At 34.8% G+C, this 17,009-nt stretch overlaps 1 protein-coding gene across 1 annotated transcript; it reads left to right on the forward strand.

Annotated features, from left to right (window-relative positions):
- Positions 1–253: 253 nt before the first annotated feature.
- Positions 254–14,486, forward strand: LOC141829045 (putative aconitate hydratase, cytoplasmic). The gene is given in 21 exon segments (XM_074716463.1): positions 254–566; positions 2,275–2,379; positions 3,044–3,204; positions 3,283–3,375; positions 3,903–4,088; positions 4,228–4,389; positions 6,526–6,670; positions 6,753–6,895; positions 7,443–7,499; positions 7,582–7,661; positions 7,753–7,828; positions 8,366–8,551; positions 8,796–8,863; positions 8,998–9,116; positions 9,218–9,322; positions 9,325–9,338; positions 10,340–10,438; positions 11,572–12,051; positions 12,735–12,833; positions 12,966–13,208; positions 14,181–14,486. Coding segments are annotated over 21 exon segments (3,009 nt in total). The 3' UTR covers positions 14,256–14,486.
- Positions 14,487–17,009: the final 2,523 nt, after the last annotated feature.

Here is a 17,009-nt window from a genome sequence, read left to right on the forward strand (position 1 = left end):
AATTTAATTAAAAAAAGTCATATCATTATTATTAACATATAAAACGGGCTAGGATGTCATTAGTTGCCTAACAATTTAAAATTATTTTTTTAAAAATTTAATTCTCCTTTGCACCGTTCTGTTAAAAACAGCAATAAAATGAGATTAGCCGTAATAAAAAATAATTAGCAAAAATGGAATTTATTAGGGTACTTTAAGCGTCTTCCTTCCTAACCTCACCCGACGCCTTGATGTGCTACCACCAAACCGAGCCATGTATAAAGCTGCGTCCTTCGGACTCTTCCGTACGCATCATCCTTCGCCTGCTCCTTCCGCCCTTCACTTTTCGTCGTCCGTTTCACCGTCCCTGTTCAGATCCCTCGCTTCTCCGCCGAAGCTTCGGTCGTCGCCCTCCGCGGCGAGATCCGTCGCCTTTTCGAGATCCTGCAGCTCTTTCTTCCCCAGATCGCGGATCGGCTTGACCGCAGGTTGGCGTTCCGGTGGGAGTGCCCCGTTCGTTTCCAGTGTTCAGATCAGGAATTCCGCTGCCGTGATTGACCGGTTCGATAGGAAGATGGCGACTGTCGGTATGCAAACTACTTTTATCCGCAAGAAACTTTTGACTTGGTTAATCGGTGTTCCGAAGAATCTTACACATAATGGGGAGTTTGATACCGGGTGGTTGTTTGCAGTTTTGAAGTGGTCGGATTTTATTTTATTTTTTCAGTTGGGCAAGTGATCTAACTATGATATTTTCAATTATTTTATTTTAATAGTAAAAACAATGGTCCGCCAGCGGATCCTATTAAACTTCGACTGGAAATTGGGTCGTAACGGACTGGTGAAATGATATGCAACTTTGCGAGTCAAAATATTTGAACTTTTAGATTTGTGACGTGATTCTGAAAGGAATATTTTATTATGATCCTAGGAAGGTCTAGTTTTTCATCCGTTTAGGCACGCAACAATATTTTTTTTCAAGTAGCTTATGCCTCAATGCAGTTGTTTACATGTATCACCATATAGTGTTGAAATTCCATATGCACATACTTTGCAAAATTGGATAACCAAGATATCTTGGATTTCAACTGGTAATAAGGGACTAGCATTTTTTTTCACCATAAAGACAACATTCCTTTGTCATGCAAATGCATTGATCGGTTTGTGCAATAATTTATTGTAGAATCATGATTAACATCATCATCATTATCACTATCAAACTGCTCCTATCTCAACATCATCATCATCTACCAGTGTTTGCCTCGCCTAGTTGGGATTGGATACAAGGATTTTGTTTCTACATTAAACTGATTAAAATATCATTAACCATGATTATTATAATTTGAATTTTAAATCGCTACTTATATCTAAGATCCCCTTTTTTTTTGAAGATAGGACTATATTCAACTTATTTTCAAGTCTAAACTATGGATAATGTTTGTGCTAACAATCAACTTAGTTATAGTTATATTAATTTTAATGTCATGCATTCAAGTTTGAACATATATTAGGGATGGATTCCCTATATTTAAATCTACAGTGCCTAATACAAAATCAATTTGGAAGAATATATGTTGGTACAAGTAATTCTCCTAATATTCAATGTTGGATTTTCTATGAACTTACCTATTTCTTTTCCATTTGCTCTGTTTGATTTGAAGCCACTCTAGATCGTTGAATTTGCATTACTATTTGTTTATTGTTGGTGCTCCCAAATATTTATTACAACGTGTATATCTTACTCAGACTTGGCTACAACCACCGGGATATGGATCTTTATTTCTGACATCTCATGTTATAAATCTTTTGATAGGAGTGCATTTTTCTGACAGAACGTCAGTGTCAGATTGTTGGGTGTGCCATCAGAGTGTCAGTGTCATATTGTTTATGTCAGAATGCTATCTGATACAGTTATGGGGTTTTAGATGAAGAGTCTGATATTAGAGGAATCTTCAATGATGAAATCCATGCTTCTTATGCTACAATAGTGCATCTCCTTGGTAAGAAGATGCATGACTGGTGCTATCTAGGCATACATCTATGAAGGATTGGTCATTGAATGTGACCATGCAAAAGGGTCATGCATTCTTCAACTAATATTTATACATCTTCTTAGGGAATAGGATGACTTTGTCCAATTGTCGTTTTGTTTCGTGGTTGTTTTTGCACTTTGCATGCACATCCTTTTGATGACATCAACAAAGAAATTAATATATTAGTACTGACTATAAATCATTATTTTATGATTTTTGTGTCAACTGATGTATTCTTATGCCTCTCTCTCTCTGTATGCAGCTACTGAAAATGCCTTCAATAGTATCCTGACGGGCCTTCCAAAGCCTAATGGCGGCGAATATGGCAAATACTTCAGTTTGCCTGCTTTAGATGATCCTAGAATAGGTATTATTGGTTAAATATGTCAGTGATTGATACCTTGATATTATGTGCAGCTATTTTAATTTATACTGATGTTTTCAAGTTTCAAATTCTGACTTTTATTTATGACTTAATAATAAAACAAAGATAGCTAGAAGAACAATATCTCCTTTATTTGGGGTTTCAGCTTATCATTAAAGAAAAAAAATGGATATAGCAAGTAGCAATTATATAATCCACATAGTTCTTAATTTAGTAGATAATTATAATTTGTATTTTGTACGCATAGAAATGAAGACCTAAACATTGTTACTGATTTAGGGCTACAGGATACAAGTTTACATGACTGCCACTAATCTATCTGATTTGTTTGGTCTATTAAGAAAAACTATGTATTCTAATCCAAGTAAGATACTTTATAAGGCTTTGTTGATTGGCAAGATCTGATTAAGATATATAAATAAATCAAATATCAGCTTATCTGTTCTCTAAGTTATCTTTTGATCATCTAATCTTTTTCTTTGTCTTTGCACAGTATTTTCTTTTTTTAATGTTCTTTCCTTTTTCAAAAAATTTGGCTCTTCATAGAGTTATTATTGGAACTTATCAATAGGTTGATCTGTAGGCCTTTGTTGTCAAATCTTGTTACTGCTGTCTGACAAAAAGCCAATCATTTTCTGGATGACAGATAGACTGCCGTACTCTATCAGAATCCTTTTGGAGTCAGCTATCCGGAATTGTGATAATTTTCAGGTCACTAAGAAAGATGTAGAGAAGATAATTGATTGGGAGAACACTTCCCCAAAGTTGGTAGAGATTCCTTTTAAGCCTGCTCGTGTTCTTCTGCAGGTTTGCCAAGGTTATATGCACCCTACTTTCTGATTTTTGTTGTCTTCTATAACTTTTTTTTTAAAATTATTTTGACAGGATTTTACTGGTGTCCCTGCGGTTGTTGACCTTGCTTGTATGCGTGATGCCATGAACAAGTTGGGTAGTGATTCTAACAAGATAAATCCCTTGGTGCGTGCTGGATTACATTGTTTCTCATTCTCTAAGAATAATTTCTCTTTGGTTGATGTTGGGTAGGTCATTGTACTTCAGATGGTTTGACATCTCATAACTGGCAGTAGTTTCTGGCTATGGAATTTCCTCTTGGATTACCCTCTTGCAATTCTTATCCATGTAATTCTCATCTAAATCAAAGTTAGTCGGACTTGCTTGTATATGTTGATTAATTTTCAATTGCAAGTTGGTTCTGAATGTTCTGGATTTCAGGGTAAATTATGCTACCTGAAGTTGCAAAAAGTATTAATCTCTATCCTTTGAGTCAACATTTGGCAAATAACTGATTTTTCTTTATCATGAAATATTGATGCCTTTTCACATCCAGCCTAACCTTTTCTTTTCTTACCTTTTCAACTTGCACTTCTTGTATATCCTTTATCATGATAATCAATCTTTCCATAGACATTATGATGAGCATTATGATTTGTCATTTGTGCATACCTGCGTTATTTTCTGTTGATATTATTTGCTTTCACTTTCAGGTTCCAGTAGATCTTGTAATTGATCATTCAGTCCAGGTTGATGTAGCAAGATCTGAGAATGCAGTGCAAGCGAATATGGAACTTGAATTCCAAAGGAACAAGGAAAGATTTGGTTTCTTGAAGTGGGGATCTACTGCTTTCCAGAATATGCTGGTGGTTCCACCTGGTTCTGGCATTGTTCACCAGGTTGGATTTTTTTGTTAAAACTTTTTGGCAACACCTCTAGGTGGTTTGAGTAAACAACCTAGATCCCCTTTTTTGGCACAATTGAACAATGTAGTCTTTATTTTAACTGCACACACATATGTTTCATGTTCTATTCCAGGTTAATCTAGAGTATCTTGGTCGTGTCGTTTTTAACACCAATGGTATTCTATACCCTGATAGTGTGGTAGGAACTGATTCTCATACTACTATGATTGATGGACTGGGGGTAGCTGGTTGGGGAGTTGGAGGAATTGAGGCAGAGGCTGCTATGCTTGGTCAGGTAATATTAATTAACATACAAATCAACTTCTTGAGCTTGAGATATACCTGACTTTTTGTTGTTTTCTCAAACCCTCTAATGTACCTTTGATTTGTCAAGCTATTCAACATGTCAAGCAATTTCTTGTGCTTGAGATGTACTTGATCATTGTTGCTTTCTAACCCTACTTTGACAACACTTATATATATAGGAGTGTTATTTTAAAAATGTGAATTCTACTTTATTTTTGTTAAACTTGATTAGTTAACCACTTATCTGAAAAACTCAAACTACTAGGAAATACATTAATTTATATTTATATTTAAAATGGACTATTACACTTATCCATGTGGGATTAATGGACATGGAGCTTCCTAGCTTCAATGTGTTTCCTCATGCGCATCATGACTTAAAAGCACAAGCTTTTTTTTTGACACAGGTAAAATTTGAATCCAAAACCTCATCCATGTCAAAATTGATTGGCTAATGGCTTATTCCAAATGAATTAGCCGGATGGAATGAGGCTAACTTATATTTATTTTTATAACAAACTACTGTACTTGCTATGTGGGACCAATGGCCATCCCAAACCTCAATCATGTTAAAGGTGACTGGCTAACCACTTATCTCAAAATCTCCAGCTGGAATGAAATAGACTAATTTGTATTTATTTTTATAATGAACTATATTGCATTTGTACATGTGGCATCAATGGGAATGGAGCCTCTAGCTTCAACAATTTTTAATTTTTTTCTCAATAATTCTTCTATAAAGTTTCAAATATATTAAAAAATTCATCTATGTTTTGTACCTATGTCTTCTTCAGGCAAGTTATCTTGTGCTATGCAATCTAATGAATGATGTTCTCACACTCAACAATATACCTCCATGTAGAGCAATTAAGGATGTTATGCTTTTTCAGAAGGAAATCAAAACAAGGACAAATACCTATTGTTAGCAATAGATGCTGCACTACGTACTAACAGCAGGAGTATTGCCTACAAACTTCCAGCAATAAAAAACATACTTCTGTTACTGCATTCCCTGAATGTTAATTTCTACTAGGATCATTCTTGGTCACTCGTATTTTAAACTGTTTGGAATTATATTTACTTAGAGCACGGGCTCTACCATTATCTCAACAAGAAGCATGTAAAGAAATCAACTTATTGATGGAGGATAAAAGTCCAGATTGCAATTCCTTTTTCATAAGAAACCATTTCTTTCTTGTGCAGGAAAAACACAATTTTTATACCCAACAATAACTTGTGAAGTTGAATTTCTAACAGACTAAATACAACTAAGTCATATTTAAAAATAATTATCAATTAAATCAAGTTTGCCCAACCTATGTCTGGATGGTTTTATATTTTGGAGAATAATTTTGTTTGGAGATATAATTTATTGCATGAAGAATGCTTCTCTTCCAAGAATTTTAAACCTTAACAAGTTTGTACATTTTTTCATTTTTTAAAAAAATGTTCTCCATTCTGCATGACTATGTAGTGGTATTGAGTTAAGTAAATTGTAACAAATTGGATATGTTTCATATTCGTGTTTTGATCAAATTCATCCATTTCCTTTTTTGGGTATTTTTTCAGTTGATTTTAAGGCCTCATCCATTGACACTTGTGTTTTTTGCATTTTGACTATTAAAGAGTATTCTTACTGCTAAAAGAACTATAGGAATTCATGTTTTCCGTCCATATAGCATTTTATATTATAATAAAAATGCGTTGTTTATGCTGTGTTTCTGCAAACCCTTTTGATTTTGGTATCTGTTTTGTTTTTCTATCTTTTTGCACTTGGTTATGAAAGGCTCAGTTAATAGCATTTGACGCCTTGGACTAAAACTATAGGAGTTTATTGACTATTCCACCTTTAGTTTTTTTTAACATCTCTAGTTTTAGGCATTATATTTTGTCTTCTACAAGCATTCATGTAAAGTTCTTGTTAATTTTTAACAATTTGAGCACTTCCAGAGTTCCAGTTAATTTTTCTATTGTAATAGTATATAGAAATCAGTACAAATTCTGATTTATTGTTAGTATTGATAAAAATTCTAATAAAATCTATTGGGTACTGTATAGTGCATAGCCTTTTCTTTCCCCAATAAACACATTTTGATACTGTATTAATGTGTTCTTGTATTTTCAGCCCATGAGTATGGTCTTGCCTGGTGTAGTAGGTTTTAAGTTGACAGGGAAACTACAGAATGGTGTCACAGCAACAGACTTGGTTTTAACTGTCACCCAAATGCTGAGGAAGCATGGAGTTGTTGGCAAGTTCGTCGAGTTCTATGGTAACACATCTTGACTTTCATGGGAATGTTAAAAATTATATCCTTGACTTTTCTGTTAAACTATTTTGGTTTGATACTACAGGTGAAGGTATGGGTGAGTTATCATTGGCTGATAGGGCAACAATTGCTAATATGTCACCTGAATATGGAGCAACTATGGGCTTCTTCCCTGTGGATCATGTGACCCTGCAATATCTTAAGTTGACAGGAAGAAGTGATGAAACTGTAAGTATACTTAAGCAAGAAGCTTATAATTGTTTGCATTGGAAATAATGTTGCCACATGATTATATTGGTTATTAATATCCTTTCATTGGCACAGAAATGCATATCACTCTTACCTGCACAGAAATGCATATTACTCCTACCTAGTCTGATCTAATAATGAATTGATAGGAATGCAAATTTCATGAAAGTGGACGGCCTTTAATGGGATTATGGATTTATCAGGTGGCTCACTGAGTGGATATTGAAGTTCAGTAAGCATTGTGTGATACTCAAATGAATTTAAAGATCTCTAGTGTAAAAAAAACTAAGTTGGTCCAAGCGAGTTAAGTTGGAATTCAAACAATATAGGTCACATTATGCCATATTCATATGTTGTGGTGAAGCACTATATATGCATATTTGGGTGCTTATGTAGCCACATAACTTATTTTAAGAACAATGGTTGCTATGGTGGGTCACTTTAGTTAGTTTGATATTGATGCAGAAGATTGTTCTCTTTATTTGACTTTGAATCAAAGACATCTTACTAAACTCTCATTCCACAGGTGTCTATGATTGAGGCCTATTTGCGTGCAAACAAAATGTTTGTTGACTATAATGAGGTAAGAGACTAAATACTTCCATTGTGTAATCAAACCAATTGCTGATGCATGCAAAATTGTTTTTGTTTGACTGTCTGAGCAGCCTCAGAAGGAAAGAGTTTATTCATCTTATCTAGAATTAAACCTTGCAGATGTTGAGCCCTGCATTTCAGGCCCTAAAAGGTAGATTTCTGTTGTTTTTTTAACCCTTCCTTGCTATCTATTCTTTTTTTTTTCTTTTAAAAATCACCTTTTTCTATACCAATCATGATAGACCTCATGATCGTGTACCTTTAAAAGAGATGAAAGCAGATTGGCATTCTTGTCTGGGCAACAAAGTTGGATTCAAGGTGAGAGTCCTTGTTGGACTGAGCAGTGGATACTAATTTGATTTGTTTCCTGGATAGTGGATAGTTGCTAGTTCCATCATTTAGCAAGATCATGGACAACCTTTGCTAAGTAATTTACTGCTGAAGCGCAATATGCATTTATATTTGTTCTTTGCTTCCCGTCCTTTTTTTTTTCTTTTTTACGTAGGTTCTTTTCACTTTCATTATTTCATTTAACAGTTTCTGGCATCAATTTCCAACAAAATTTTTAGGTTAAGTGCTGAAGTAGATGACAGCTAGTATATTTTTTAAAAGAATAAATTGCAACACTGAAAAAGAAGAAATTGTTGCCTATAGTTTTTGAAGTTCAATTATTTAAGTTTTAGCAACCTATTAGTATTTGGAGTTGGAAGTGTCTCATTAATGCCCTATTTTACAGCACAATCACTGTCATCATACTGATTATGACCAATTGCAAATTACCTCCAGCTGTTAACTTGATTATTGTTTAGTTCTTATTCTTTTTTATTAGTTGCTAACCAAGTGCTGCTGTTGCAGGGATTTGCAGTGCCCAAGGAATCACAAGAAAAAATTGTGAAGTTTGACTTTCATGGACAACCTGCAGAGCTCAAGCATGGTAGTGTTGTCATAGCGGCAATAACAAGCTGCACAAACACATCAAATCCAAGTGTCATGCTTGGTGCTGGTCTTGTTGCAAAGAAGGCGTGTGAATTGGGCCTTCAGGTTAGTTGATAATGGGAGAAATATGCCTTTTTCTTCAAATATTTTTTCTGAAAGGAAAAGGTGGAAGCTTGATAGCTAACTTAAATTATGTAACAATATTGTGAATTTGAATAAGACGATAGTTTGTTGTTGTTGCTGTGTGTTGCACTGTTTCAGTGCTCTCATCATATCTCATGCCTTGCACAACTGTGTTTTTGTGGTAGCTGCAATGTTCATTTGATGAATTTTCTGCCTTAATTTTAAGGTTAAGCCTTGGGTGAAAACAAGCCTTGCCCCAGGTTCTGGAGTTGTCACCAAGTATTTGCTCAAGAGGTATTACTGATTGGATTAGTTGGCTTTCTCAGCTGCATTTTTATGTTTCCTGAGTATTGATGAAATTTGTGTATAAACGTAGTGGCCCTTTTTTATGTTTCTTGAGTATTGATGAAATTTGTGTATAAATGTAGTGGCCTTCAAGGGTATTTAAATCAGCAAGGATTCCATATTGTCGGGTATGGTTGCACAACTTGTATTGGGAATTCTGGGGACCTTGATGAGTCTGTTGCTGCTGCAATTTCAGATAACGGTGAGTTGAATTTAATTGGATGATTGACAGGATGAGGACATGGTACTCGTGTTTTCTCTATCTATATGTTTAAGTCTAAATACAATCCTTTCTTATAATAGATGTTGTCGCTGCTGCTGTACTTTCTGGAAATAGAAATTTTGAGGGGCGCGTCCACCCACTAACACGAGCTAACTATTTGGCCTCACCTCCATTAGTTGTAGCATATCGCTTGCTGGAACGGTATTTTTTTGTTCTTCTTTTTATTAGTAGCATTTCTTGTTAGTGTATTCACCAACTTTCACTAATTCCAGTGTTGTAGAATGCAGTAAAAAATATTGTTAAAATGCTTATAGTAGTAAAGAAAAACGTTTCTGTAGCAATACAATATCATTTCACATATCAAATGATATATGGGAACATAAGTCTAAATACAATCCTTTCACATCTGGAAATAAATTTTATACCCACTGCTAACTATTTGTCATTATTATTTTTTTTTCTTCTTTTTATTAGTAGCATTTCTTGTTAGTGTATTCACCAACTTTCACTAATTCCAGTGTTGTAGAATGTGAATCAGTAAAAAATATTGTTAAAATGCTTATAGTAGTAAAGAAAAACGTTTCTGTAGCTTTTTCACATATCAAATGATATATGGGAACATGCACATTTAAATATAATGTCTATGTCATTATTATTTTCTTCCCTATTACCAAGTTTGGACATAATCTATCAGGAAGGTCTTTATTGCTTTTGTTTATTAAAGGAAAAAATTTGGACCAATATAACATAATGCTTAGAAAATGAAACATTATCCATTATTTCATGGATCAAACATGTGAATCAAGACTAGATCCATCAGACTATATCCTTTGCTGGGAAAATAAATGACAGTCCAGGGAACTTCTCAAAAATGGTCAATTGTTTGTATTCTTCAATGATATGAAAATCTTCAATGATATGAGATGAAGCTACACAAATGAAAATTATTTGCCCATTAGGTAGCCTTGTTCACATAGGATACACATAACAGTGCTGGCAAAATGATACATCTTATAATTGAAGCAAGTTTCCATATACTATATCGAGATGACAAGGGAAGTCTGAAATTTATTTATCTGAATATACAGGATGTTTTTACTTATCTAAATGACAAAGAAAGTCCGATATTTTTGTATCTGAATATACAGAATGTTAGTTTTTCTTATTTAATATTTTATCTTACCTTGCAAGTTATTTTTCAGGTTGACATTGATTTTGAGAAAGAACCAATTGGCACAGGGAAGGATGGGAAAAACATATATTTCAAGGATATATGGCCATCCACTGAAGAGATTGCTAAGGTAGATAATTGGATTGCCTTCATCTTTCATATGATTGCACATAGTTTGCATTTGATGTGGGAAAAACTGACGGAAGGGATCCAGATCCTATACAATTACTGTGATGGGATTTTAGAAAGAAAAACAGTATCTAGTAATTACACATACAATAAAGAATATTTATGATGATGTAGTTACTAGTGCGATAACTATTAATAACCAGGACAATTGATTCTTATGACTATAAGTCTATGTCACTTGTATGTCTTTATTTTTTAAAGTAGTAATGATGAGCTTGTTATATCCAGACAAAACCTCCTTGTTTATGCTGTCGGTAAATGATCTTGTGTTAATTGATAAGAGTTTAGCTAGGATAAGTCAAACTAGAGTTGCAGAGCAGCTGAAGGTCTAAGCTAAGTAAAACTAGATATTAAGAAAGTAAATAGGGTTAAGTTGATATTTTGCAAGAGTTTTGATATTATAGATCTGCTTTAACACCAAAGGAAGATTGTGGAGGATACCATTTTCAAAGGATAAATGTTTGGTTAATTAAAATGTAGAGGATCATTTGCGTCTTGTGTGATTTTCATATGTAACTTAAATTGAATAAAAATATTATAGGTTCATGTAGAGTTATTTTGTTTGTAAATTGCAGTTATGCCACAAGAGCAGCAGTATAACACAATAAAGAAACAAGCTAACTCTTGCAGAGATGAGAGTGTTGAGATGAATATTCGGGGATTACTAAGATAGTTGAGTCACATTGAGATGTAACCAAAGAAAAGTAATTTGAAGTTATTTGAATGACCTTTCTTTGGTAAGATAATTTGAATGACTAGTGTCTCTATCAACATATCATATCATATAGAGCTAATTGCAATGTAAGATACATGGGCTGTCAATTAGTTGCACACATTGATTGATGCTGTATGCTTTCATATGCTCATCTATTGACACTATTATCAGTTTATATCTTGGAAAATTGTCTCGTAATCATGGACAAATTTATGATTTTTTTGACCTCTCTAGTCATCTTAGCAAATTTTCTTTCACTTCTATGATACTTTCTCTCCAAACACCATGGACTAGAATCTTTGTTGCTTAGTGAACTCCTTGGATAATTTTGGTAACTAATTCTGGAAAAATTTTTATAGGTTGTGCAATTGAGTGTGTTGCCTGAAATGTTCCGAAGTACTTATGAATCAATTACAAACGGCAACCCTATGTGGAATCAGCTGACTGTCCCAGTGACCACCCTTTATTCATGGGATCCAAAGTCTACTTACATTCATGAACCACCATATTTTAAGGACATGACTATGGCTCCACCTGGCTCTCATGGAGTGAAGAATGCATATTGCTTATTGAACTTTGGCGACAGCATCACAACAGATCACATTTCACCAGCTGGTAGCATTCACAAGGATAGTCCTGCCGCAAAATACCTTCTTGAACGTGGTATAGACCGCAAGGATTTCAATTCATATGGAAGCCGGCGTGGCAATGATGAAATCATGGCAAGGGGAACATTTGCAAACATTCGTCTTGTCAATAAATTCCTCAATGGAGAAGTGGGGCCAAAGACGATTCATATTCCAACGGGGGATAAACTCTATGTTTTTGACGCAGCAATGGTAATTCCACTCGTTCATATAGTTTAGATTTTAATTTCAATATTTTTATCCAAATAATAAGTTTAATGCTCAACTAGGACTGGAGTACCTAGTCTAGTTGCCTTTTAAATGTGTTAAGTTTAAGATGAAGATTCTGAACTTTGTTGAATGTAAAAAAGGCACTTTCAATATTGAATAACCATTTCCTTTTTGGCTTCTTATTGTTACAGGTTACATTTATGATTTTGATCCCATATTATTGCCACTAAAATTGTATATCTTGTATGACTTTTTCGTGAATTCAAATATATGCTAATGACTGTAATTGAAGCTAGTTTCACAGTGAAATTTAGTACTACACTAAATGATTAGCAGATTATTTTCTTGTTAAAGGCAAATTGGTATTCATCTGTGTATTTGCTGCATTAAAATTGTTTTTGATAGTAGTTGTGCTTTTATTTAATTAATAATGTTACAATTTCATGGCCTTTTCTTTGCATTCAACTCAAAAATTCCAATTCAAGATACCATGACAGGAAAAGATTCAAGTAGTTAACCCCTCTAATAGTTTGGACATTAGAACAAACAAGATGGTAGGGCCTTATAAAGAAGCCTTTTATGCCAATTTTGAGCTCAATTTATACTTCTTCAGTATTACTTAGAAATAACACGAAGTGATTTGAGTACATCCAATGCTCTTTCAGAGATACAAGGCTGAAGGGCATGACACCATAGTTTTGGCTGGAGCAGAGTATGGAAGTGGAAGCTCACGTGATTGGGCTGCCAAGGGCCCAATGTTGTTGGTATGTTTCTACTGACATAATGCATCATCTATATTTGGCTTTATTGTGGTCTTAAAATATGTAAATATATGTGTGCACGTGCTACAGTGAGTGTATACAATTTCATATGATTTTTCTATTTTCTTTCTTTAGGGAGTGAAAGCTGTGATTGCTAAAAGTTTTGAGAGGATCCATCGCAGCAATTTAGTGGGAATGGGTATAATCCCACTCTGCTTCAAGCCTGGTGAAGATGCTGATTCACTGGGTTTGACTGGACATGAGCGTTACACAATAGACCTTCCAAGTAGCATAAGTGACATAAGACCAGGACAAGACATTACTGTTGTAACAGATGCAGGGAAGTCATTCACATGTATTCTTCGATTTGATACTGAGGTAATACTGACTCTTAAAGCCTTTGCTATTGGCAATATATTAAGTTGCTACCTTAATGAATTTATAATAAGCTTCACCTGAGTTATTGCTGTATGAACCTTGTTGATATGGATGGATTAGAAGCTTGAGAATTGAATCATTCTTCTTTTGAGAAACAAAGGCTGTGTTGATATTCTTCTTAACAACTCAAAAAATGCCCACTTAATATAATAATCAGTCAGTTCATCCCTTACCTTCATGCTTTGAGTTCTTCAAGCACAGTTTGAGGTGCACCTACAGATGATTCATGATGTAAAGCTATGGATCTTCTTTGCTTCATGCTGAATCAGACTGTTGCAGCCGCTGAAGGCTTCAGCAATCTTCAGATTTTCTCAAAATCAAGTTCTCATTTGATCTTATTGGAATCCACTAAGTTTTGAAGAAAATTACTTTTTACTCCTCATTCTCATGCATTTCTGTCAATTTCTAGCGAAATACCAACGACTACTAGCTATTTTTCACCATTCTGATCTCCCTTAGACGTCTGAGATATTGGCTAGAATTGGATTGGCTCTTACTTATCCCAATTCAACTATAGGCAATCATTATCAAAAGCAATTGAGTTTAACAAGTATGATATAGGCCTCTATGCCTTAAGTGGTTCAGAAATTAACTTCTATACCAATACTTAACTCTAGTATGTGGAAATTGTTATAACAGCGTGTCGTAAGTGGATCATAGTTTTCCTTTTGTGAATGTTAGCATCCTAATTCAATTTATGGTTTCAATTGAAGCCGTACGATGCACTCAACTATCAAAGCACTACTTAAAGTAGACTTAATTATCATGATGAAAATAGATTGAAGAATAACTAGCAGAAGTTATTGTTTATTGTTGAATAAGAACTATGCTTGTATCTTAGCAGCCAAACCAGCATTTCCTCTTCCTTGAAATGCTTCAAGGTTCTTATCTTGTATTTGAATTGCTCTGCAGGTGGAGCTGGCATACTTCAATCATGGAGGAATTCTTCCATTTGTCATCAGAAACTTGATCAGTTCCAATCATTGAGTTGCATATTTCTTTCCACAAACTTCAGCCGTTAGCTTTGCTTGTTTTCATGCCACTACGACTCTGCTCAGTCAGAGGGCGTTTTGAATAAATTTCAAATAAAAGAGTTGGGAAGGGAGACATTTCTGTGCTAGATTTATCAATGTACGAGACAATCACCAGTTTGCCCAAAGGATTGCACGGTGATATTCTGATAAGTTCATTTGCAGTTAGATTGACACTTTGATAGTATGGTATCATTTTGAACTCCTGACAGATAACATTTATGCAGTTTGATTTTGTAATATTTTTGACACTGAAAATGGACTCGTAAATTATTGATGAACTCTGCTGAATGAAGCTCCTATCCTGTTCTAAATTTACAGACTATCATGTGACTGAGCTATGTCGTATCTTACATTCTTTCAAAAATATTTTTTTTGTTTTTGCTGCTCAAATTGACGTTGCATATGTTGGAAAAGAACTTGCAAATATGTTATTTGAATTAAAAGGCTTCCCATTTGGTGTATCAAGAAAGGTAGCTAATTTTATTACCTCATGCATTCCTAAAGGTAGCTAATTTTAGAGAAGGAAAACGGTCATAGAATATAAGTAGCATTTTCGTTTCTATGTTTAATTTGTAAAAATAACAGATAATGATGCACTTAAAATTTGCCTTCTCATTGGATATCGATAACAAAGTTTTCTTTTACGACGTGGATGAATTCGTATGCATTAACAATGTAATGCGAGAAAAAGCTTCGCTTACTTTCTTTGACTAAGTTTACCTCTTTTCTATGGTCGATCCTTTAAAATCCCTATGGTTAATAGTTTCTTAGAAAGCAGTGACCATAGTATGATTTTTGAGATGGACATTAAAAAAAAGTGTGTTTGATTTAAAATTATCATATAGTCACGTTACAAGAAATAAAATATAATCTATTATAAGAAATAAAATATAACTTAATATTATTTAGTTAAATTTTAGATAATAAAATAAAATTTTATTTATTTAGAAATTTTAATATATAACGAAGTGCACAAAATTATATCAACGGTCAAATCAATTAATAAAATAAAATAAAATAAATATAATAATATTATTATTAATATTAATGATGATATATAAATAAATAAAGTTGGATAATATTTTAAAAAAATTTTATTTTAAAATTTTTTAGATAATTTTATTGGACTTTAAATTTGATTTATTTAATTTATCTCAACTATAGGTAGGACTTGATTAATTCAATTAATTTTTTTGTCCTCGCGATCTCCCTATCTTCATGCCGGCGATCTGCCATCCCTGCCTATCACCCACCGCCCACCGCTTGTCGCCTGCCGCCTGCCGCCTGCCACCTGGCTCTGTCATAACGCCCACCATCGCCTCTTGCCATCGTTCGTCTCTTGTTGGACGCTCGTCGTTGTCGCTTGCCTCCCTTAGAACGGTCATTATCGTCGCTTGTTTCCTGTCGGACGTCCACATCCTGCTGATCGCCGCCTATCGCTGCCACTCCACCTTCTGACGTTGCCACCACCCTCAACCCTGGCAAATCTTTCGTGCGAAGGAACATCAATGGATAACCCCGGGATCAACAAAAACTTAAAAAAAAACAAAGGTAATTTAATTTCAGATTTGATAATTTTAAATAGATAATTAAAATTATCAATGATAACATTCAAACCAAATGCTCCCTCCCCTAAAATTTATTCAAATTAAATTTGAATAGATATGTATTAAACTTGTTCGTTTAATTTAATAAATTATTAAAATTTATTCATTTAATTCATCTTATATTTATTTACTGAATAAACATAAATAACTTCTTAACGAACCAAACACAAAACTTATTCCACATCCCTATTTTGAACGTCGAGCGCTTCTGAAGTTGAGCTGAGTGCTTAGGAAACCAAGTGCTTTGGAGTTCGAGTTATAGAAACTAATAGACTATACTTATCATTTCATAAATTACGGATTACCTTCTTAATCCTCGTCCTAATGACCTAACACTCTACCCTTTCGCCGGCGACGGCCGTCATGGCTTCAGTCACCTTATATATCTCCGCCAACGACCGGAACCGCCGCCTCTTCCTCGGCTGCCGGCTTTCCTCCTCCTCTTCTGTTTCTCTCGCGACTCTCGCCGTTAAAGTTTCATCGGCGACGGCGTCGACGTTCTCCTTCCTCCTGTCCACCCCACTCTTGCTCTGCGCGGTCGCTGATCCTTCACCCTCGTCTTCCTCTCCGCCGCTGCTGAGCTGAACCAGCTGCCTCGCCACCTCAATTTCCGACTTGTGAGTCTGCTCCATGGCGAAAGCAGAGCGATTAAGAACAGTCACTTAATTCCTCCTCTTCTTCTCGGTCGAAGAAAGAAGAGCAGGAAAAGTGATAAATGTGGCGGTTTAAATCGGCGAGTAAACGTAGGAAGAAGTCTCGATCGGTCAAATAAGCGCGTTCGCAGAGATGAAACAAGGGAGAAGGCGACGAGAAGACTTGGAACAAAGTGAAGGTTAATTTCGTGGCATCTGCTCACTGAACCGGTCAGGGGAAGTTTTTTTTCTTCTTCTGAGCAACAAGAACAAATCCATGGAAAGAGAACTGTATTTGTTTATGTGTTGTAAGTGGGAAAAGCACAAACAAACGCGAGAGCAGTCATCGGCCAGTCTGAATGGGATTTGTTCCTCTCGTGGAAAGAGAACAAAAGGGAGGATTTCAAGTGTCAAAGTCAAGAAGTCAACTCTGCATGGACAACAACAACAACAATAATAATGAAAGTA

Source organism: Curcuma longa, chromosome 5 (assembly GCF_044706935.1).
Source record: "Curcuma longa cultivar G26 ecotype Majalengka, Jawa Barat chromosome 5, ITB_CL_G26_1.1, whole genome shotgun sequence".
NCBI lineage: Eukaryota > Viridiplantae > Streptophyta > Magnoliopsida > Zingiberales > Zingiberaceae > Curcuma > Curcuma longa.